The sequence below is a fragment of the Cryptosporidium ubiquitum genome, assembly GCF_001865345.1.
Source record: "Cryptosporidium ubiquitum isolate 39726 chromosome Unknown contig_5, whole genome shotgun sequence".
Lineage (NCBI taxonomy): Eukaryota > Apicomplexa > Conoidasida > Eucoccidiorida > Cryptosporidiidae > Cryptosporidium > Cryptosporidium ubiquitum.
Genome location: NW_021639809.1, coordinates 74,864 through 98,239, shown reverse-complemented (window position 1 = coordinate 98,239; position 23,376 = coordinate 74,864). Strand labels below are relative to the sequence as shown.

At 35.0% G+C, this 23,376-nt stretch overlaps 13 protein-coding genes across 13 annotated transcripts; 8 read left to right on the top strand and 5 right to left on the bottom strand.

The window, feature by feature from the left end:
- Positions 1–178: 178 nt before the first annotated feature.
- Positions 179–1,336, top strand: cubi_03119 (RRM domain-containing protein; the record flags this gene model as incomplete). The annotated part of the gene is made up of 1 exon (XM_029020132.1): positions 179–1,336. The coding sequence occupies one exon, from the start codon at positions 179–181 to the stop codon at positions 1,334–1,336; it is 1,158 nt and encodes a 385-aa protein (XP_028876139.1).
- A 71-nt stretch (positions 1,337–1,407) lies between these two features.
- Positions 1,408–2,766, bottom strand: cubi_03118 (CDC14 phosphatase; the record flags this gene model as incomplete). The annotated part of the gene is made up of 1 exon (XM_029020131.1): positions 1,408–2,766. The coding sequence occupies one exon, from the start codon at positions 2,764–2,766 to the stop codon at positions 1,408–1,410; it is 1,359 nt and encodes a 452-aa protein (XP_028876138.1).
- Positions 2,767–3,419: 653 nt separating this feature from the next.
- On the bottom strand, positions 3,420–3,974 carry cubi_03117 (60s ribosomal protein L6; the record flags this gene model as incomplete). The annotated part of the gene is made up of 1 exon (XM_029020130.1): positions 3,420–3,974. The coding sequence occupies one exon, from the start codon at positions 3,972–3,974 to the stop codon at positions 3,420–3,422; it is 555 nt and encodes a 184-aa protein (XP_028876137.1).
- Positions 3,975–4,654: 680 nt separating this feature from the next.
- On the top strand, positions 4,655–5,803 carry cubi_03116 (elongation factor 1-gamma; the record flags this gene model as incomplete). Its single annotated transcript, XM_029020129.1, has 1 exon — positions 4,655–5,803. The coding sequence occupies one exon, from the start codon at positions 4,655–4,657 to the stop codon at positions 5,801–5,803; it is 1,149 nt and encodes a 382-aa protein (XP_028876136.1).
- Positions 5,804–5,882: 79 nt separating this feature from the next.
- On the bottom strand, positions 5,883–7,210 carry cubi_03115 (uncharacterized protein; the record flags this gene model as incomplete). Its single annotated transcript, XM_029020128.1, has 2 exons — positions 5,883–6,862; positions 6,967–7,210. The coding sequence occupies 2 exons, from the start codon at positions 7,208–7,210 to the stop codon at positions 5,883–5,885; spliced, it is 1,224 nt and encodes a 407-aa protein (XP_028876135.1).
- A 556-nt stretch (positions 7,211–7,766) lies between these two features.
- cubi_03114 (secreted acid phosphatase) lies at positions 7,767–10,259 on the top strand (the record flags this gene model as incomplete). The annotated part of the gene is made up of 1 exon (XM_029020127.1): positions 7,767–10,259. One exon carries the CDS (start codon positions 7,767–7,769, stop codon positions 10,257–10,259), a length of 2,493 nt encoding a protein of 830 aa, XP_028876134.1.
- Positions 10,260–10,337: 78 nt separating this feature from the next.
- On the top strand, positions 10,338–11,312 carry cubi_03113 (uncharacterized protein; the record flags this gene model as incomplete). The annotated part of the gene is made up of 1 exon (XM_029020126.1): positions 10,338–11,312. The coding sequence occupies one exon, from the start codon at positions 10,338–10,340 to the stop codon at positions 11,310–11,312; it is 975 nt and encodes a 324-aa protein (XP_028876133.1).
- Positions 11,313–11,461: 149 nt separating this feature from the next.
- Positions 11,462–12,853, bottom strand: cubi_03112 (coronin; the record flags this gene model as incomplete). The annotated part of the gene is made up of 1 exon (XM_029020125.1): positions 11,462–12,853. One exon carries the CDS (start codon positions 12,851–12,853, stop codon positions 11,462–11,464), a length of 1,392 nt encoding a protein of 463 aa, XP_028876132.1.
- A 752-nt stretch (positions 12,854–13,605) lies between these two features.
- Positions 13,606–14,532, top strand: cubi_03111 (uncharacterized protein; the record flags this gene model as incomplete). The annotated part of the gene is made up of 1 exon (XM_029020124.1): positions 13,606–14,532. The coding sequence occupies one exon, from the start codon at positions 13,606–13,608 to the stop codon at positions 14,530–14,532; it is 927 nt and encodes a 308-aa protein (XP_028876131.1).
- A 357-nt stretch (positions 14,533–14,889) lies between these two features.
- On the top strand, positions 14,890–15,615 carry cubi_03110 (uncharacterized protein; the record flags this gene model as incomplete). The annotated part of the gene is made up of 2 exons (XM_029020123.1): positions 14,890–15,466; positions 15,533–15,615. The coding sequence occupies 2 exons, from the start codon at positions 14,890–14,892 to the stop codon at positions 15,613–15,615; spliced, it is 660 nt and encodes a 219-aa protein (XP_028876130.1).
- Positions 15,616–15,709: 94 nt separating this feature from the next.
- On the bottom strand, positions 15,710–16,202 carry cubi_03109 (RNA polymerase II; the record flags this gene model as incomplete). Its single annotated transcript, XM_029020122.1, has 3 exons — positions 15,710–15,917; positions 15,990–16,079; positions 16,135–16,202. The coding sequence occupies 3 exons, from the start codon at positions 16,200–16,202 to the stop codon at positions 15,710–15,712; spliced, it is 366 nt and encodes a 121-aa protein (XP_028876129.1).
- Positions 16,203–16,663: 461 nt separating this feature from the next.
- cubi_03108 (uncharacterized protein) lies at positions 16,664–17,553 on the top strand (the record flags this gene model as incomplete). Its single annotated transcript, XM_029020121.1, has 3 exons — positions 16,664–16,711; positions 16,815–16,950; positions 17,069–17,553. 3 exons carry the CDS (start codon positions 16,664–16,666, stop codon positions 17,551–17,553), a joined length of 669 nt encoding a protein of 222 aa, XP_028876128.1.
- Positions 17,554–18,172: 619 nt separating this feature from the next.
- cubi_03107 (myosin) lies at positions 18,173–23,155 on the top strand (the record flags this gene model as incomplete). Its single annotated transcript, XM_029020120.1, has 1 exon — positions 18,173–23,155. The coding sequence occupies one exon, from the start codon at positions 18,173–18,175 to the stop codon at positions 23,153–23,155; it is 4,983 nt and encodes a 1,660-aa protein (XP_028876127.1).
- Positions 23,156–23,376: the final 221 nt, after the last annotated feature.

Sequence of the window (23,376 nt, the reverse complement as noted above, 5' to 3'; positions counted from 1 at the left end):
TAAATATAAAAAATTTTATTTATCCTGGTCTATGAAATTCTATGATCATTGTTTGGATTTAATTAAGCTGTGATAAAAATTTAAGAAAGCTTTTAATATTGCTGATGTAGAGTTGAAAATAAAAACGAGTCATCCAACAAATGAGTATTTTTTATGGTAATCAAAGCAAGTTTTGAGAATGACCAACAGATTAGGAATTAAAAAAGAAGAAAGAGACATAGAGTCTGAGGAAATGTTGAATAATTGCCAGCAATTACCTTGTTCTGCTCTTGAGTTTTTGACAGGAGAATATGAGCTCGAGGAGGAGGTTATAGTTGAATATAGAAATGTTGTTTCTCTGTTGTCTAAGGAGCAGCTTGTTGATATTTTGAGTAAATCCGCATATCTTTATAATATTATTGGTAATGCTTGTAAATTAATTGTTGAGAGGAGTCCTGTAAGCAGAAGAGTAATGGTTAGAAACATTTCCTTTCAGACTTCAGATAAGGTATTTTTGAATTTGTTTGAAAAATTTGGTGAGATTGAGGACTCCACCATAATTCGAGAAAAAAATGGGAGATCTAGAGGCTATGGATTTGTGACTTACAAAAGTAGTGATTCAATTAAGAAGTTGTTTAATGAAAATCTAATACTTAATGGGAGACAACTATTGGTTAAATTAGCAGCTGATCCCTTTTCTGAGTTTACATGTGGGCCTATTGATTGTACCAAACAGGTAATGGAATCTAATCAGCGCCTCACGTCCACTATTTTCAAGAAAAAGCTTTTTATTAGGAATTTATCTGAATCTACGACAAATGAAAGCTTGAGACAGGCATTTTCTGAATTTGAAGATATCGAGGAATGCTTTGTTATGCGTGACCACAATACCGGCAAATCTAGAAAGTATGGTTTCATTACTTTTAACAATTTGGGAGATATGATGAAAGTTCTTCAACATCCAGAAAGGATCGTGGATGGTAAAGTTACATTTGTCTCTCTTGCTTTCAAACAAAAAGATACATCAAATGTTAATAAGAAATCAGAGACTTCTGCTGCAGAGATTCCAGGCTCATATCCTTTATCATTTCCCGTGCAATCAGGATACTTTTATGATTACTATAATGCATTGCCTCACATGCAGCTTGACTTACAGAATAAAAATTTAACTTCTGAAAATGTAAGGAGTCAACATCAAATGGAGGTTTATCCTTATGTTAATCAATGTTACTACACCTCAAATCCGTGTTTCACACCTTATTTCATACCTTATGCTCCGTATGGTGTTTATTCTAATCTTTATGCTTTGCATGGCAATAATGAACATAATTCAAAAGAAGAAAAGGATAAAAAGTAATCAAGTTTTAGAGTTATGCAATTATAATCGAGTTTTATTAAATAGGGAAATTACTATTTATAATTAACTAATTATTTTGAGATATTTTTTTTCGCCTGGACCAATCTTTCACCTTGTCCAGCATCTCCTATTATAGCAATATTGTCAACAGCACTAAGGTTTGACATCATCTGTATGACTTCTTGTTCTATAGACAGATTGTCGCAATTATTGGTAGTATCCTTTGATATATTATTCTGTTGCGTAGTAATAGGGTATTTAGAAAAATCCGAATTTTTATTTTTTACAAATTGTGGAGTTACTAATTGGATTTGTCTAATTTTGGCCTGTTTTTGAACGGCATCTTGAACTTTCCTAGCTATAAGGGGGATCTTTGTATCCAATCTCATTGCTGGAGGGAGGATTGAGCCTCTTGCAAACAAATTAGATTCTATTTCGTGTAAGAACTGTTGTTGTGGCCCTAGAACACTTCCAGGTCTTGCAATCCGATTCCATCCTATCCATGCAGCTGCAGTGAATCTATAGTTCTTTATTGCATAGCAACCTAAAAGTGTCCCTGTTCTTCCAAGTCCTGCTTTGCAGTGTACTGCAATTACTCCTTTGTTATTTTCAGTAAGTTCCAAAAACCTGTTGAGTATATTTTGAGGAGGACAAGATCCATCTATAAAAAAAAGCTCCTCATGTTTGATCCCATTGTTTGTAAATCTTTCACTTTCATATTGTTTCTTATTAAGGCGAATAACCATGGTAACTCCTAGCTTTTTGAAGATTGGGAGGTAAAACTCTGGTGTAAGGGAGAAATAGCCATCTTCATCAACACTTGTACCACTTGGACCACTAAAAGCTATGAATTTATTGGGTATTATCCATGAGATATCTCCATTTTCAACTTTCTCGTACGTCGTATATTCATTAATATCAAAAGTTTCATAATCAAACCATTTTAGTAGCATTGCATAATATAATCCTAAAAGACAGTCTCCAACTGTTAAAGAGTATGAACATGTTCCATAAGTTGCATCTCTAAATGAAAGTAAGGGTACAGAGTTGAATAAGGCTAAAGAACTTCCAGGTGTCTTTCCTTGTCTAATCATCATATAACAACATGCTAAGAAAGCAGAATTTGTTCTCTTTTTCATATCATATACACTAGTACATTGAACAACATGTCCTCCTGTACTTTCAACAATCTTTAAGAGTTTATCAACCTTTTCACAATATTTAAAGATACATCTTAGATTTAATGGTCCAAAGTCTTGGAAGAAAGGTTCATATACAAGTTCATCATCAATACAAAAATAATAATTGCTAGCCTTTTTATCCATGCTTGTGTTAGGCACATTACCAGTACACAAGCTCCAATAGAACTTATTTTCTATTAGAGTCAGGGAACCTTGGATGATATTATTAATTTTTTTTCGTGAATTCATTGCAATACAAGTCTTTATATGAAAATTAATATTTATAGATTGGGAATTAAGTACGTTATTTAAACGGGATAATAGAGGAAAACTAATGAGAATACCAAATAGTGTGTTCCCTAGAAATTTGTGTTAAAGTGTCTTTTAGGATTGTTGTTTTTTCAACTTTTTTGTATAAGAAAAAGAAGAAACATGTCAAATTGTGAAATTTTATAGCATCAACATGGTATCGCCTATACCGGCGCCATGTCATGTCTACAGCTTCATGTAAAAATGAGTAAGGCATAAAAAAATAATAATTTTAGATAGTGAGTAAAGATAGACATTAAGTTAAAAATGCTCTAGTTACTGTTCTAAATCCCAATCATCTGAAATTTTATTTTTGATTTTAGTTCTACCTTTTTCTAATGGCCTCAGCAGATTGAGTGAACTGAACTACAAGGGTAAGCAAGTCAGAGTAAACATGGCTGTAACCAAAAATTTTAAGAATTTTAACAAATAGAAAGATCTACCCTTTAGAAAAAAAAAGAAGGTCCGTTATAATAAGATTAACGTTTGTATATTCTAAAAAACAGTAAAATGATAATGGTGTAGGTGAATTAGACAAGCCATATTAACAGAGTTAACAGCTTCACGATTCCTTCCCAAAGTAGTCCTGTAATTTAGAACTTGAGCTTATGGGGGAACATACCATTGGTCAAGGTAAATCTGGTCTTTAAGTAGCTCATCATCAATGGATTTGATTGAATGGATGGGATGATAGATGCATCCAAAACTTGTTGGGTCTTCTTTCTCTCCTCACTTACAACTCTATTTACCTTGGTTTCATCGCCTTGATCCATGAAAGCATCCTTGTTCTTTCTGAGCTTAGATCTATCAACCTTAAAGTACTCATCTGTGAACTTAGAGACATCTGCCTTGGAGACATCAACCTTAGTGCTGGTTGCAATGATATAGGCTGGGTTTACTCTTCTGACTGGAACACCATTTAAGGCATATGGACCCGTCACAACTACTAAACCTGATGGAAGAGCCTTCAACATGACAACTCTCTTACCCTTGTATGGACCAGCTAATAAGATGCAAACAACACCTGGCTGCAAGGAGCTTCTTAACTTTGGAGCGACTACTGATGCCTTGCGGCGAGAAGAATACTTCTTCTTAAGAGTAACCTTGACACGATCACGTGGCTTATAGAGCTGGATCTTTTCTGTCATCTTCAAATTTATTAACCTTAAATATAGTAATAAAGAATAACCTATTTTATTCTACAACGCTTCCTCCTTTAAGGCTTTTTTTCTTGCTATTATTTCTTTCTTGCAAGACAAACTGAGACAGTTTGAAGACACAAACGTTAAAATGACTTTTGTTATTTAATTTATAATTTTTAATTATTCACTATCATTATATTTACTATTAATGTGCATATTATATAATTACTTTCACCTATTATTTATATTCCTCTCTTAATATTCTCCAAATGCCCGCCCAAATGAGACGCTGTCATGCGTACACGTCGTAGAGTTGTTATTAAATAAAAGGTACCTAAATATTAATTGGTAAAAAGAGAATAGTGAAAAACTATTTAGATTATATAGAGTAAGGTATGGGGGGACGTAACAAGCAGGCGTTCTTAAATTTGAACAGTGGACTTGTTAAGCTAAATGTGAATTTAAATAAAGAATAAATAGATAACTAATATATTATCATATAGTAATTAGATAATAAAAATTTATTTATATAATTTGAGCCTCACAAAAAATGGGCGCGCAAAAATGGGGACAAATAACCTTACAAAACTAATCTAGAATCAGAATTGACGTTAAAAGACTTTTTTGCATTGTTTATTTTCTATTAAAAGTTTTTTTATACTAAGAAATTTACTAAGTTACCTAAGATGGAATATACCTTATTTGGAGCCGAATGTTGCATGTTGACACCTGTCATCAAGTCCGTTGCTGAGATCACTGGAGATAAGATCAATTTTAAGGTGAGCGATGGATCAGACCATAAGGACTTGGATTTCAATATTAAATTTGGAACCCCAGTACTTGCTACTCAATTTGGAAAGATATTTGGAGGAAGCACAATCTTGCGTTTTCTTGCAAGAGGCTCTCCATACACCAACTTGTATGGAAGAACAAGCTCAGACGCAGCCCATGTAGATATGATCTTACAATACACCGATACAACTATATTCTCACTATTTGTGACAATTTTCAGAAAGAATGGAGACGTCAAGCAGGCATTATCTGAATTCACAAATATCCTTGAACACTTCAACAAGTATTTCACATGCCGTACTTTTGTTGCTGGAGAACGCATTACTATTGCTGATATATTATTGGCTGTATCTATTGACTCTTCAATAAAATGTTCTGATGAAGCTCTTTCCTTGAAAAACTTTGTAAATGTCCAGAGATATGTTGACACTATTCTTGCACAGCCTTCAGTAAAGAAGCACTATGGTGAATATATAAAGAATTTCTCAGCTTTTAAGGTTTGCCAAGCCAAATCTAACTCGGGATCTGCATGTACCTCTGAGGAGAAGCCAAAGAAAAAAGAGAACCCATTAGATTGTCTTCCACCAACTTCAATGAGTATGGATGAATGGAAGCGTATCTACTCAAACACTAAAGACTTAAAGGGAGTAGCAATGCCTTGGCTGTACCAGAACTTTGATGCTAGTGGGTATAGCTTCTATTATATGAAGTATAATAAGCTCCCAGACGAGTTGGATGTTGCATTCAGAGCAAGCAATATGGTTGGTGGATTCTTACAGAGACTTGACAATAACTTCAGAAAGCACTCTTTTGGTGTCATTAACATTGTGGGTGAGGGTAACGATTTTGATTACCAGGGGGTCTTCATGTTTAGAGGACTTGATATTCCAGAGGAAATGAGGTCACATCCTTCATTCGAATACCATACCTTCACTAAGCTTGATTTCTCTAAAGCAGATGATAAGAAACTCATTACAGACTATTTCTGCAACGATGATGAAGTAGAGGGTCTTAAGATACAAGATTGCAAGGTATGGAAGTAAAAAAGATTCTCAGATGGGTTGCGTGACATGGATTAACGACATCTACGGGATGGTTCGGGCTTAGGAGCAAAAATATTGTTTATCTAACCATATATGTATTTCCAAGAACATAGACTCCTAGAGGAACAGTACTGTGGCCTACATTCTTTCTACTCATTAGAAGTCTAAAAACATATAGGGAATCTTCTCCATAAGTTTTGTCCGGGTACGGAACCTCTATCAATACACTCCTCTTAACTGTTAGCCATCCATTATGGCAGCAATAGAGCCACCAACCATGTGTTTCTGGCCAGTTGATCTCGGTCATTCTATCGTTTGGATCCCATGGACACTTTAGACCATACTCTTTAACAGCTTTTTCAGCTTCTTTGAATTCTTCTTCATAAGAGTTTCTCAACAGTTTTCCTTCTCTCTCAATTTTATCAAGGTCGTACTTTGTTTTAATGTCTTCCATAGACTTGGTTGGCATCTCCTTTGCTTGTTCTGTAGTATCCATCTGTTCCACAAAGTACTCGGTCAGGAAGGCATCCATGTCTTTGTTTGCTCTAAACGCCCTAGAGATGTATTCAATTCTTTGTGGATGCATCAGATCGTCACTGTCAAAGAAGACGATGATTTCATTTTTGGCCTTTGATGCCCCATAGAGTCTATTTGAACCTGCTCTGTGGTTTGGAGGGGGTGGAGGTACCCTAAAGAATGGTCTTAGATTCCTCAAGCTGCTACTATATTTCTTAACTTCTTCTAACGCCTTAGCCCTGGCCTCAGCTTCGTGTTCTGGAAAGTCTAGTACGAGAATGATCTCCTCTGGCCTTAAGGTTTGCAGTCTTAATACTGAGAGCAGAACAGGGAACGACCTCAAATCATCAAAAGCAACGGGAATAACAACGGAGATGTCGGGATCATAATGGTCCATTGGAACTTGTCCAACTGCTTCCACCTCTTTCTCCACCATTTCCATGAACTCTTTGAAGCTGCCATCGATCAGTTCCTTTCTGAGCTGTTTCTTTGTCTTCGTTTGAGTCTCACTTCTCACTCTTAGATTCCCCCTAACTTCATTTTCTGCAAGTAATTCGTTAATTCAGTTAATTTTGACCAGATTCTAGGGAATTCACATTTTATTTGCATCATCCACTTTCTCCCTTATTCCCCTGTGCCAAACTTACCTTCCTCGTTTGTATTCTCTTCCTTTTGTTCTTTTACGGAGGTTTCTGTGGAGTTTTGCGGTATTTTCTGTGACTCTGTGTCCGTATCGTTCTTTGTCTCAGGCCTATTGAAGATGCCAGGTAAGGCGGAGTATATTCTTTCCTGGATACCTCCAATTGCCTTAGACCCTCCAAGAAGTATTTGGTCCTGTGCAAAGACCTCTAAGAAAAGATAAACAAATACCAAAAATCTCAGATAATTCATTGAAAAATAGATTGGGCTCTTATAGCCTTAAATAACAACTATTTTGAGTGTTTATGCAAGTGGGTTTGTGCAGGTAAATTGCTAATATATTTACTAACTTAAAATAGCTGCAAGTAAATCTTTTTAAAATTGTTCTAATTTGTTCTTAATTTACTAGAAATCTAAGAAATTCATGTATCGCGGTATCGATAGAATAAATTTAAATCATGATTATTTTATTCAAATTAAACTAAACATAAATCAATGTCAGCATAATAAAAACAAAAATGGATTAATTTAAGATGCCTGATTCATCTCAATTTTTTTCAATCAAGCAGGATTTTTAATATATATATATTAAGAGCATAAAACTTTGGCGCCACCATTCTAATAAATTTAATAATACACAAAGATTTGGCGCTCATAATTTCATTTTTTAGATGATTTAATTTGGCCATAAAAGTTGTAACTGCTAAAAGCAAACCCGAATGACAATATAACAGAAAAGTTTAGATAATTTAAGATCAAGCAGGGTATCTTCAAGCTCGGATACTTAAGTTTACTTCAGTAAGCCATCATGTCTAAGCTAAACAAAATACTACTTAGGGTAACCTTGATTTGTTTATCAGTGGCAATAGGATGCAGTTCCGAACCATTAAGCTGGATGACTTTTGGAGATTGGGGTGAACCTACCGCAATTCTTTCGGCAGTAAGCAGATCAATGGCAAACCTTGCCTCTGTTATTAAACCAAAATTCATAATATCCGTAGGGGACAACTTTTATAGGTGGGGAGTCAGCTCGGTTGATGATCCAATCTGGGAGAATATGTTCGAATCGGTCTTTGACTATGAGTCCTTACAGGATATTCAGTTTAGGTGTGTACTTGGTAATCACGACTGGTGGGGAAATGCAACAGCCCAGATCGATCGTCACTACAGTACAAAGTCACCAAGATGGTACTTACCAAATTTCTGGTATTATACTATTGAGGAGTTTGACTCTCCCAGATCCTCACCCCACCCCTACTTAAATGTAAGCTCAAGTTCAATGGAAGGGCTGGAGGAGATGGTGAAAACCAAGGCAATTTTCATATATACTGATTCTTGGGTCATGTCTTCTCCAATGGGTTCCGACATTACTCCGGCTTTCTGGGAGGAACAAATGGTTTTTATTGAAAATACTTTGAAGGCTGCAGTCATGAGAGATATCGACTGGATCTTTATTATTGGCCATTATCCATGTTATTCAAGTGGAGAGCATGGAGATAATGCCGATGTTCACAAGATTCTTGATCCTTTACTTAAGAAGTACAAGGTTGATGCTTATATAGCTGGTCATGACCACCATCTTGAACTTTCCAGGCCAAAGGGGTCTTGTACGTCCCATTTTCTCATTGGTTCTGCCTGCTGTCCAAAAAAGCATGACTACTTTAACAACAAGCACAGAATCTTTAGAACTGGTAGAGGAGGATTTGCTTCTCACAAACTTACTTATTCCCAGCTGCATTCAACCTACCACAATATAGAAGGTAAGCCCATTTTTACCACTACCCAGAAGAGACTCAATAGAAAGAAAATTAAAGATAAGCTAATTAAGGAGGCGATGGCTAAGATTGACGGGAACTCGTTTTCCATCACCAAGAATAAACCAAAAGAACAGGATGAAACAGTTATGAACTTTGTGGAGAACAAAGAAGGGGAACTTGAGGTTTTGGATGAAATAGAAAACGAGAGAGAACAGGAAGCTATAGAGAATGTTCAGAATTCCCTTGATCAACAGGACTTACATGACAGAACCGACGGGGATGAGAATGAGGATGAGAACGGCAATCTATCCTTTTCCAAAAGAAAATTTCCCCGTACCCTTATAAAGGAAAGCCTTTCCCCAACTTCAAGTAACCCACAAATCGAATCTGGTGAGGTAATCCTTTCCCCAATTGACGAATCTTCAAAACATTTTACTTTAGTGGATGCTATCATATCTCCTAAAAAGAGTCAGGAAAACATACAATCCAATTCTCCAGTATCTACTGTTAATGACTATCTTTTGCAAATATATGATCTTCCTCCTCCATCTAAGAGATCTTTTATTGATGAAATGCCAACAAGAGACAAGTTCTTCGGTATCAAGTTCCCGTTTGGAGCAAGATTAATGCGTTTCAGAATTGACAGAAAAACTTCAGGGCATCCAAGACATGAATACAAATATGCTCCAATTCTAAAGCACTCAGTTGGAGTGGAGGGTTCTGATGTTACAAAATTCTCAGTCTTCCAAACAATTGCTTGGAATGAACTAGAGAACAAAATGAAAAGTAATTATAAAATTCCTGATTCTACTTGGAAAATGATGAAATCCCCAAAATGGAAAGGAAACTTTATCCCCTGGAGATTTGTAGAATCATGCACTAACATAATTAGAACTATGAGCATTGAAGGACTTTTCAAACATAGAGTCTCCTTATGGGGAATCCCCCTCTCCAATTACAAGGTTACTAATAAGGATATTGGAGCTGTAAAGGCCAGGCAATACTGTTTGGATGTGGCTAACAAGCTAAGCATACACAGACTCCTCCAAGGCTCTGTTTCTACCAAGCTTCTCTACTGGGATAGATGCCCTGGCAGCGAACCTGGCCCTAATGGAAATTCCGATTCAGATCTAAAAACTATTGTAGCACTATCTGTTATAGGAAGTGCTAGAGATAACTGTCTGTATCCTGAAGGAGTTAAGCCTAAGAATTCAAGTTTAGATACGGTTTCCAGCGGATTCTATAAGCTTCTTAGAAAGATGAAGATGATTACTAAGGCTTCAATAGACCCAGATATTGTTGCTGGAATCGACCTTACCAGAGTTATCATGATCCCAATGGATGTGGCCTGTGATATTGCTGCTCAGCTTATTGACCATGACCTGAATATTGTGAGCAGCCTCGAAGATTTAGTCTATGACCGTCCAGATGAAGCTATTAAACAATGTTCTCAAATTGTAAGCAGAATAGCTACATTCATTCCCATTGAGGAGGCTGAGAAGCTCTGCAGTAACTTTAGCTCATATGAACTTGTTGGGCCATAAAGCAATACATTACTATTTCAATATTTGCCGCCAAAACCTACGGTTTTTAATTTTAGTAAAGTTAGAATTTGAATCTAAATGAACATAAATATGAATGATGAAGGAATTGAATGTTTGAAGCAGGAAATTAATGCACTTAGGTGTATATTTTCAGGGGAAGATGAGATGCTGATTAGTGAGGAGCTAGAATTGTGGCTTGAGCAGGAAATTAGCAAGGAAAGGAACTTGGAAAATTTGCGTTTCAGAGTATTACTTGGAGACAGAAAGTTCTACTCTATGCCTCTATATCTGGAAATAACATTGGATCCTGAGAATAACTATAGATCAGGTTTAAAGATGATTGATGTGGTATCCAGAAAAGAGTGGGGTAAGAATTCTGATCGTCCATTTTTTCTATCTGAATCACAAATAAAGTACATAGAGAGTGCAGGGATGAATGTATTTGTTCCAAATACAGAGTGCATTTATGATCAGGTTATTGCCTCCAGAGAGGCAGCAGAAGAGATGGTTCGGGACATTCCATGTGTAGTAAATAGTCATTTGGATTCTGGGGTACAGTTGAAGAGTTCAGAATCAGAAGGTGAAAATGATGATTTTGAGCAAGAAGAGATGATTAGGTTTGTCTGGAGCGCTTCAGAAACCTTGGGAATGATTAAATGGGGACAGAGAGCTTGTTACAGTCACCATATTAGGAGCAAGATAAAGAGAAGGTTAATATTAGAATGGGCGAAAGAACTTTGTCTTGGAGGTTATTGTAAGATTGGATACCCTGGAATAATTATTGTAGAGGGTCCCGAAGATTGCTGTCTTGAGTATATTAGAAGACTGCAAAGACTTAGATGGAAACATTTTGTCGTTAGAGGAGAAATTATTAAAGATATCCCTGTAGATCAAAATTTTATAGTAAACTCGGAAACTATTAATTCAATGAGAACTCTACCAAACACAATGACAGAGCTCCCGGCAGACAGTATGAAGATTCTTGCCAGGATTTGCGAGGATTTAGGAATTAAAGATCTTTTCTTAACAACCATGAAAATCTACTCCAAATAGGTTTTAATCGAAATAGTAGAAATTACGTTTAAGGATCAGGTAGTAGTATTTAATAGATAATTTCTTGAAATGTATAGCCTACAAACTAAATTTACTTCTCATATTCCATCCCCAATTATTAGTTACAATGGGTGAGTGAAAACTTATAATTAAACTAATGAAGTTTTTGCTTTTAATTGAGCAATTTCATTCTCCTTCTCCTTTAACTGGTATTTGAGCGACTCAATAGAATACAATTCGTCTTGCATATTACTTAATTGCATCTCTGCCTTGGCTAGATCTTTCTTCAATATCACTCTTGCGTTCTTGACAACAGATCTCATTCTCTTAAACATATTACTTTGAGTTTGAACAATATCTGGTCTTAGAGACATTCTCATTGGTTCTCCTGTATGGCCATTAATCCATTCCTCTGGGCCCATTGCGGCTTCGTTTCCAATTGTGTCGGGATACAAATCGGAATAGAACTCGTTAGTCTTTCTTGGTACAATAAATGAAACGGGTTGAATAACACCCCCGGATTCTAATCTCAGAATTCGGTCAATCTCGCATTTCATTACCTCTACATTTTGTTTTGGAGTTAAGCAGTAACCTTTTAAAGAATTTATTGATCTGTACTCCTCCATCCTTCGGACACAACCCTCGGTTTTGCTATATTCAAAAACCTTAATGTTTGTGTCCCCTTTACCTGCCAAGTAAAATAGACCAGTACCCTCATCCCAGAATGGAATCAGGGACGGTTGCTCAATATCAACAAATTCTAAACCAACACTCTTGTCTAAATACCTGATATCCCAAACTCCAATTTGTCTCTCGCCTTTATCGCTGAAACCTGTTGTTAATAACCAATTTGGATTTCCCATTGTGCCACCCATCCACTCACATCTGCTTTTCCTGTTTCCGTTGTGAGCTTGCCATTGATAAGTAATTCTTTCACTTCTTGGGTCTATTATTCTTGTTACTTTGTCCATACAACTAACAGCCAAAAGACTGCCATCGTAACTCCATTTGACTGATGTCGGTAAACCAGGCAATCCAATATTGATTTCATCCTGAACTGTCTCACAATTCCAAATTTTAATTGTGTTGTCTCTGCTAGCCGAGGCCAAGATCCACTCTGCTGATGGGTTAAACTTAACTAGAGAAACTTTCTTTGTATGCCCACGAAAAACTGCCAAAGGATCCTTTAATCTCTTTTGTGCAGCATGTTCAGGAATTTCCCATAACTTTATTGTTTTATCTTGAGATGCACTTACTAACAAGCAAGAATAAAAAGGTGAAAATTCCACATCACTAACTGCTGCTTTATGGCCTTTAAAATACACTACATTTGGTTTGTACCCAAACGAGCTATTGTCAATCACACCAACACTTCCCCCACCACTACACTCTGCTGGGAATGCAATAAATTCTGTTGAAGCAGCTATCCCACATCCATCAACTGTATGCCTGCTCGTTACAATATGCAAACCTGAAAACCTATCTTGCAGACATTCCCCATACAAATTTCGGAATTTACTGTCGTGTACTATTCTACTCATTTCTTTCTTTTAATTATTTCCTTAATATATCTTTATTACTATATTATTTTCTCAATTTCCACTTAATTTCTTTCGGTCTCATTTAATTTATTTAATATCATGTCCGCACTATTTATTATTTTTATTAATTATTTGAAGATCCAATGTGGACCTTCCACATGATTATGCATAAGTTTTTATTAATTTTTTTTTTCATTTATATATTATATTTATGGTACGTAAAATTGTGACACATACTCCATACTTTGTCCATTTTTTACTTGACAGTGAAAATCCATTTTTTTTTATATTAATTTTCTTTTTGAATATTAATATGTAGTTTGTTATTTCAACGACTTGGTGGAATGCATGCAAAAAAATAAGACATATATTTGTAAGCAGGCAACATACATGTACATTTTTTTTTTACATGCAATAAAGATAATTCCGGTATTAAATAATACACAAATAGTAAGCTGAAGATTTTATTTATCTAGAGGAAAAAAAGCTCATTTTTAGTATTTTAAGTCTTTTTTTGGTTGTCTTCCAGTTGAATAACAGAAAGTGGGGAATTCGGATTATTTTCCAAAATTTCCCTTTTAGAAACTGAACTTATAGTAAAATAGGCACGATTTAGGTTTAGTAACAAATTATTGGGGTTAATTGCAAAATAAAATTCATTAGCTGTAAAATAGAGTATAGCGGCATTGTTTAAAAGGAAATAATTTGTTTTTTAATTAATTTTTGGAATAAAAAAAAAAGCTATCTAAATTATGGACGAAAGATTTGACTCTCTTCTAATTAACTTGGCTCAAAGTGCAAATGGAATTGAGAATTTTTTAGATATAGTATTTGGTTTCCTACTGAGGAAAACAGATTTTTTTACTGCAATGAGCCAAGGAGAAGAAGAGAAAATTTTAATGAAATATTTCAGAAAGTACCAGGCTCTCTCTGCGGACAAAAGAAGAGAAGAAAAGCGAATAATGATGGAAAGAGAAGAAGAGCGAAAAAGGAAGATCCAAGAGCAGAAAAAGAAGGAAGAAGAAGAATTAAGAAATAAATTAACAAAGGGCGTGGCAAAAGTTGAAGAGATTTTTCCAGATGATGAAAAAGGTTTATCTGCAACAAAGGTTGATGAAAAGACAAACAATGAGAATGATTCCGACTCAGAAACTCCTCCTCCTCCAGGGAATGGAGGATCCACTGAAAAGTACACATGGACTCAGACACTAGGAACTGTAGAGGTACTTATTAATACAATCCCAGGACTTAAATCAAAAGATTGCAATATTAATATTGGAACTAGTAAATTAAAAGTTGTAGTAAAGGGAGAAACAATTATAGATGGTGAACTTAATTCAAAAGTTAAGCCAGATGAGTGTTTATGGTCTATTGTAGATGGGAAAACTATACAAATTGTTCTCGAGAAACAGGAAAATATTAATTGGTGGTCATGCGTCATAAAGGGAGATCCGGAAATAGACACCACCAAGATTGTCCCAGAAAACTCAAAACTTTCTGACTTAGACCCAGAGACCAGAGCTACAGTGGAGAAGATGATGTTCGATCAAAGACAAAAAGCAATGGGGCTTCCTACGAGCGACAACTTAAAACAACACGAGCTCCTTGAGAAGTTCAAAGCAGCTCATCCTGAGATGGATTTTTCACAAGCTAAGATTAACTATGGTAATGGATTTTAAGGGATGAGTGTGTTTAAAGCTAGAGAAAGTGAATTCACTGAAAATCCATGAATAGTTTATGTGCTTATTATCTCATGTTAGGCAAAATGCCACTGAGATATATATTTAAGATAATTAATTTATTTTATTTTTAATATTTTTTGTCAAATTCTCTGTATTCCATAGCACTTTCCAGTACTAGTGATAAAAAATAAATATTATATTAAAAAAGTGTTATCAGACCGTTTGGCGCCAATTGGTGAGTGGGATTCAAACTTTAGTTTAAGTTTAAAATTAGGTTTAAGAACAAATTAATGGCTGTTAATTGGTCATTATTAGTTATAAATTCAAAAATTTGTGCAGATTGAAAAACATTCAATGGGTTCTTCATCAGATGAATATGACCATCTCTATAAGATCATATTAGTGGGAGATGCAACAGTTGGAAAAACTCATTTATTATCACGATATACAAGAGATGCTTTACCAAAAACTCCGCAACCAACAATAGGAGTTGAGTTTGCAACAAGGACAGTACCTCTTTCAATTGGAGGTACAGTGAAGGCTCAGATATGGGATACAGCAGGACAGGAACGATATAGAGCAATCACAAGGGCACACTATCGTCGATCTGTGGGTGCATTGTTGGTATATGATATAACTCGTAAATCCAGTTTTCTGAATGCCTCAAGATGGTTGGAGGATATTAAGCAAAATTCGGAGCCTGATATTGTTGTGATGCTTGTAGGGAACAAATTGGATTTGGTTGAGAAGGATCCTAGTAAACGAGAGGTACCATTTGATATAGCTGCGAACTTTGCCCAGGAGAACAACTTATTCTTTTCGGAGGCATCTGCAGTCACCAGGTGCAATGTTAAACATATCTTTGAGCATTTATTGCAGGAAGTATATAATCAGAAGATGAAGGATAACTCATCAAACATGGATATAAATGGTAAGTTTATCAAAAATTAGAAAATTAATTATTCTAAATTTATTTTTTACTTCAAAATCATTATAGGGTGTTTTACTAATAATACTTCAGTAGGAGTCCAGCTTTCCAAAGGAAATAACCAGAAACAATCAACATCAGGCTGTTGTTAGTTATTTATTCGGATGTAAGTAAGAAACTAAAGAAAAATCGTCAAGAAAAATTATAGATTAAGTATTAATAATCATAGTTTAATTCAATTATTCTCTATTTGTATATAGGATAGTTTCTCATCGAATCCTTAAATGAATTCAATATTACTTGTGACTCCATCTGGATCGATTGAATAGCGTTCTGAATTGCAACAAATGGAGTAGTGTTTTCTCTTGTCTGTATTCTAATTTGCACTAGAGGTTCTAGTGGGTGAGGTACTTTGTATCCTGCAAATATAACATTTGGATCACGTAACAATTGCCTAAATGGAAAGAGTATCGTCAGAGAAAAGTGTTACAGGTTAAACTTTGAAAATTAGAGACACTAAACTTACGTTGTAATTAAGTTTCCAAGTGTATGATCCTCAAGCATTATCATAAAGCTACCACAACATGGAACTCTTGATTCTACCTTCCACTGAACTCTAAATTGGTCGGTGAACTAGACAACTTAAAATTACTTGGATATTTAAAACTTACTTCTCAGATCCAGCAGGTATATCAAGCAGATTAACATCAGGTTTGTTAACTGTGAAGAACTTCACCATAGTTGTTTTTTTTTTTTATTTGTTGATTTTTTAATATATAAATTGTTTTACCGCCAAAACATTATTTATACTAAAAGAACTATTCTAAAAACCAAAACTACTTAAGCTTTGAAAAAAAAACATCTAAAGAATTACTTGCACTCTTCTAACAGAAAGGCACACTCAAACACCTATTTTGTGTTTTCTTATACAGTTATTCTTCATTCTATCTTTTGGTATCAAATGGCATCGACTTTCCCAATGAAAAAACACCGAATTTATGGCGGTAATGTTTGGCGGGACTCTGTTTTGACATGAAAATAAGTCTATTTACAAGTAAAAAGATATGAATGAAAAATTATCTATAAATTGGAATTTTAGATAATTTCATTAACCGAATCTCAGAATAAAGAGAGTTAATTTAAAGTCCGTTGTATTTCTGTCTTTACCCTAAATTAGAGTCATTCATATAGTTGTATAAAATGTATGAAAAAAAAATAGGATCAGGAGTACAAGCTACACCTGCTGAGGTAAGTAATTAAAAATATGGGGGAGAAAGTTGTGCAAAAGTTTAAGTTTTGCCCCGCACTTAGAGTTCACACACAACTATTACTTTGCTTTCTTCTTTTGTAGGTTGTTTTGATACATACTTCTTTGAGTGGTATCAGAAGGCATTTTTATGGTTCTTTAAGAGCAAAGCAGTTTCTCGATGTGAAAGGAGTTGTATACTATCAGATTGATGCAAATAGAGACTTCTCAATTGCTGCAAGTAAGTTTACTACTAAAATTCATCAAGTTAGGAGAAAATTAACCAAATTGATTCTTAAAACTTGGTGAGATTCATTTGTAATTTGTATTTTACTAATTATTAATTTAAACAGATTTAGGAGATTCTGAAATATTTGATAACTTAAAAAACGAAGGACTTTTGAAAATGGACCCATTGGAATCTGATGGAACAATTTTACTTCCACAAATTTTTGTTGATGGTGTAAATATTGGGAATGATGTTTCACTACAAGATCTAGAAGAAGATAACGATTTTGACTGGATTATTAACAGAAAAGCGTGTGGAGCTTGTTTGTCTGATAAGGAGGAAGACATGGAGATATGTCCAAATTGTAACCAAGTATTTAAGACCATTGTTCCGCCTGAGTTAGTCTACTCTGGTGGAGTCCAGCAAATTTATAGAGGAAACAATACTGCTGTACAAGAAGGAATTTTATTTGAACATCCAACAAACTTTGTTAAAAATAATAACTCTGGTTTAAATTTGACCCGAAATGAAAAATATGAAGACTACCAAGATGAAGAAGAGTATGATAATATTGCTGAAGAGGAATACTCAGAAATGGATATTAAGAATGAATAAGTTATGACGTTCTATTATGTATTGGTTTAGTAATTTCAATTTGAATACGGCAAAGAAAGATATTGTCTTTGCGTTTCTTTCTAAAACTGTCCTAAACAGCTGTCTAGTTTAGAAAAATAAGATAAAAATTATTATATAAATTTCTATATTTTTTTTGGTTTGTTCTATTTGGTTGCCTAATTAGTACAAATATGTTCTCTAGACTTCAATGGATTGCAGTGTCATGAAAGTACTAAAAAAATGACTGTCATCCATCAAAATTATGGTAATTTCTATCAATTCTATTGCAAAAAAAAAACTCAAAATTTATCCCGGATTCTACTTTTGAATTTTCAACTACTAAAGCTATTTCTATTATTAAAATATTAATTTATTGTTTCCCGCCAAACTTGTGCTCATGCACACACCAAAAATGGTCAAAAGTGATCAATTTCATGAAAAAAAAGATTTCATTCATGATTGATCTCTTTTTTAATGAATTCTGTAGGAAGGAAATTTTCTTTTTACCTAGAAATTAACTATATAGTTTTTATACGAGACAATCAAAAGCTCAATTTTAAATTCTTTCTGTAATTCAAGGTAAATCGGAAAATCTGAAGAAATCTTTAAAGCTCTAAGGATGCTCCCCAAAAAAGCGGCTCCAAAAGAAATGGAGCTTAAAAGGAGGTACTCTATGGTAGGAAATGATGAACTTTTAATTGATACTCCAATCTGGGTCAAACGTCCTGAAGACGGGATAAAGCATAAATATAAACTAGGAATAATCAAAAGTTTTGGGGAAAAAACTATACATGTTAATATTGAAGATGAGGGGGATATTGATGTTGACTTTAATATGTGTTTTAACTATAATGTTGGAATCGATCCTATGCAAATTAATGACTTAACTAAATTGCCTCATGTAAGTGAAGCCTCCGTTTTAGATGTTATCAACCAAAGATTCAATATGGACTTAATCTATTCTTATGCTGGAAGATTGTTAGTTGCTGTTAACCCTTTCAAGATGATTGAAGGACTCTATGGTCCAGAAAAAATTAGGTTGTATAAAGGAGCAGATTATTCTATGGGTTTCCCTAGTGAACTTCCTCCTCACACTTTTGCTGTTGCTCAAAGATCAATGCAACTTTTAGAAACCCAAAAAATCAACCAGTCATGCATTGTATCTGGAGAATCTGGAGCAGGGAAGACAGAAACTGCAAGACAGCTCATGTCTTACTTTGCTTCTTCAGGAATGGGGTCTGACAATAATGTACAGGACGTAATTTTAGGAGCAAACCCATTATTGGAAGCCTTGGGAAATGCGAAGACACTTAGAAATAACAACTCAAGTAGGTTTGGTAGGTTTATTAAGTTATGTTTAGAAAGGTCTAATGGTATTGTTGGAGGTGCAATTTCAAGTTATATGTTGGAATTAAGCAGAATTGGCCACCAAATCGAAAATGAGAGATCCTACCATATCTTCTACCAAATTATCAAATCATATAATTCTCAGTCTGATATAGTTAAGTACAAATTACGTGAACTAAACTGGTATAAATATTTAAATGCGTCTAATTGCTATGATGTTCAGAATATTGATGATGTTAAAGAGTTTAAAAACTGTGTATTTCCTCAACTAAAAAGAATTTTACCAAATCAGGAAGCCATAGAACAACTCATTTCTCTATTTTCGGCTATCCTACTAATGGGTAACTTTGAACTAGGTGAGCAAGAATCTAAAGGGATGGAAGATGCTGCTTCTATTGAAAGTCAAGACATCTTGAAAGATGTCTCTGAGTTGTGGGGGATTAACCCCAAAGAATTTGAGGAGCTCTTAATTACAACTAGTATTGAGATCAGAGGCACTGTAGTTGTTTCAGCCTTGAACAAGTCAAAGGCATATGAGCAAATAGAGAGTTGTGCAAAGGAAGTCTATCTTAGATGTTTTAATTACTTGATAGATCTGATCAACAAGGCAATTGAATTTGATGATGAAAAGAAACAGTGGATTGGAATTTTGGACATTTATGGTTTTGAAGTCTTTAAAGTCAATGGTTTTGAACAATTTTTAATTAACTTTGCAAATGAAAAACTTCAACAGTTCTTTATTTCCTCAGTATTTCAAGCAGAATTACAAGAATATAAGAAAGAGTCAATTTCCCATGATAACATTACATATGAAGACAATTCTCCTTTGGTTCAGCTGTTCGATGGTAAAGGAGGTATCTTTGATTTACTCGAGGAGTCTTGTTTAGTGTCTAATGGTACATATGAGAGCTTTACCAATAGTGCTCATAAGAATTGTGCAAGCAAAAGTGGCTATAAGCTTCCAAAAGGAAGTATTCCCGATAAGTTTATCATTGAACATACGGCAACTACAGTAGAATATACAACCAGAGAATTTGTAATTAAAAATAAACATAGAATTAGGCCAGAGATCATCCAGCTTTTCAAAGAATCCAAAAACTCAATAATTAAGGGTTCCTTTGAGAAAGTTGAAATTCTAAACTCCAAAAAACTTAAGGGAAAGTTCCTTGCAAGTATTTTCAGAGTTTCAATTGAACATTTATTGGATACATTGAAGGCTACAAATGCCCAGTTTATTAGATGTATCAAGGCAAATGAAAAGAAGTTACCAAATCTGATTGAACCTGATATGGTAGTTGACCAGCTTCAAAGTCTATCAATTATGGAGGCAATCTTACTTGTTCAAAAAGGATATGCATACAGAGAAACCTTTGAAAAATTTATGCAAGAAAATTCAATGATCATGAAATTGATGGGACAGACAATAAATTCAGGAACGGATCTAAAAACACAATGCCGTCAGGCAATGAACACTATGAAAATACCTGAATCAGAATGGCAAATTGGTAATTCAAAGATTTTTATCAAAAAGGACGGTTGGATTGCAGTAGAGAGATTCTTCAGATCAGTAACAAAGAGTTTAGTTCCTTTGGCAGAAAGTTTGAGGGAAATATATAGACTTTCAAGACTCAGAAAACAGCTAAAAGACTTTTCAGTTTCTCTAATTAGATGTCAGAGTTTGGTAAGAATGTACATTCTAAACAAGGAAGGAGTTGCAAAGAACATGTTGCTTAATCACCTTGTTGGTGTTGTACTTCTTATGAATATTCCAAATGCAATGAGGAATTATACTAATTCAATAGTAACTATTCAAAGGATATACAGAGGCCATAGAGTCAGAAAGGAGATAAGGGAATCTTTGAGAAAAAAAGCTGCATTGAAAAAGTTCTTAAATTTTATCTGGTTATTATTAAGTGTTTTGAGAGTAAAGAATACCTTTATGGATGTTCTACATAAGATCAAATCAGAAGCAGCAGCAAAGAAAGTCCAAAGTGCTTGGATTCATTACAAAAAGAAGAGACGGTTAATTCTTCTGAAGCTCTACTCGATTAAACAGGCAAAGGCTATTAAAATCCAAAGGACATGGAGATACTACTATTTGAGACAGATCATGATTCACTATATTCGTATAGCATCTCCAGCAAGAAAGATACAAAGCGTATGGAGAGGATATTACACCAGAAAAACAATAAATCATGCTCATTTCTTTCAAAAAATTAGAATAAAACTTTGGAATAGTGAGTACGTCATGAAGATCCAGTGCTTAATAAAAAGGTATTGGATCTTGGCTCACCTTGATAGGTTATTCTGGGTAGCAGATGTTCTCCAACCACGCTTACAGTCAGCTTTGACAAGGATATATTGGAAAAACATGCTGAAATCAATTAAATGTATTCAGAGCTGGTGGAGAGGTGACAGAGTCAGACAGATAATTCGAGAGGAAAAACTACATGTTTTGTTAATGGCAGAGAAAGTTAGAACAGACTACATAACTCAAAATGAGTGCCAGATGTTGCTGCAATGGGACTTAGAAAGAAGAAATATGAATAGAGTTGTACTTGGATCCAAGGGAGAGAAAGCTCCCAAAGGACTTCAAATTATTCAAGTGGTTGTAGAAGTAGATACAACTAGAGAGTATCCTGCTGGATGGATAGAATCAGTAACAGGTTTACTCAGATCAGGAAACTCAATTCAAGATGTTGGGATTGGAGGGTTCCATACTGTTGTTTTAACTTGTGAAGGGAAACTATACTCTTTTGGAATGAATGACAAATCACAACTGGGGCTTGGAAAATCTCCTAGTGAATTACTTGGAAGAGCTCTAATCAGACCTGGAGCAAGTCTCCAAATTGAAAATAAGATAAAAAGTATTTCTTGTGGAGTAGATCACAGTTTAGCCTTGAGTGAATTTGGTTCAGTTTACTGTTGGGGAGCCAATGAATTTGGTCAATGTGGATGCGATGCTACAGAGTATCAGATTTCATCCCCAACTCCAATTTCTCTACCTGCTGATTGGAAACAGACTAAAATCACTCTTGCAAGAGCGGGAGCATTTCACTGTGTAGCAGTAACCATTGATAATGAGGTGCTGGTTTGGGGTAGAGGAGATGATTTAGGGTTAGAGGATGTCCACGATTCTTTGTATATTCCAATGCAGCTCAGGAGTCCAGCTATTAAAAAATTGGGTAGGATTAACTCTCTGAGCTGTGGACTAGGAACTACTTTTATGATTGGAATTAATGGAGTTGTTGCAGTATTTGGAGTTGCTCAAAATGGAATACTTGGCCTTGGGAAGGGGGTCTACAGTACCAAAAGGCCCAAAATCCTCTCAAACATTTCAAGAGTTTCCCAAATATCTCTTGGATACAACTTTGCCTTAGCTCTCACAACTAATGGAGAAGTATACCAGTGGGGACAAGTGCCAGTATGGAACGAGTATTTAGAAAAAAAATTACATAAAAACTTCTTTACTCCCAAGCTTTTGGACCTTTCAGAGTTAAAATCCCATGTTGTTGAGATCCAGACAGGTTGGTGGCATTCAGTAGTTCGTCTGAAAAACAACTTTATTTGGAGTTGGACTTTCGTCTGTGAGCCGAAAAAGGAATCTCTTGATAAGATGAATAAAAAGGAAGCCAAACCACAGAAGGAGAGGAAAATATCAGAAGGAGCTATTCTCAAGTCCAGTAAAAGCAGTGAAGTTGATATTTTAAATGTAGAGAGAATAATTCCTGTGCTTTTTAAATTCGACTTAGCTGAAGACAGGTGCACAAAGTGTATCAAGGTGGTTAGCTCCCCGTCCATGACAGTAGTTATGAGAGGAGGTAAGGACCATATCTCTAGGGAATACGTAATCCAGCCCTACCTATTACAAGACTTTGAGGATGATCAACAAGGGAAGGTCAGTTCATTCAATGAAGACAGTTTTTCAGACTTTGATACAATGGAAAACTCGCTTAACCAACATGCAAGGCATTATAGATCTTCTGGAAGCGATTTTTGGGGAGCAGCGTTCTCTGCTTCAGATTCCATGGATATTTTTGAAGATCTAAAATACCCAGCATTAAGGGATCCTGATGAGTTCACCAACGCCTTATATGATACTAAACAATCCTTTAAAAAAGACAGTGAAGAAAAGGCTCTGGGAAGACAAGCTAAGGTGGTGGAACTAGATGACTTCAGCTCATTCAGGAATGTTCCTATGGCTATTACTAATAGCTTGCAATCCTCAAAAAGAACAACAGGATCGCTAACTTAAAGTTGATTTAGCTTTCTTAGATTCTAGATTAATATAACTATTTAGGCTGATTTAGTTTTTAAATTAATAATTTATCATTTTTTTTTTTGAATTATTTTCTTTAAATCCCACTAACATGGCTTTTAAAGATTCATAGCAAGAGCCCGCCTAGATCTCTGTCGAAAATTGCATGTAATTGGTCCAAAACCAAAGAAAATAAATCCAGAAGAAGTGAATGTGTA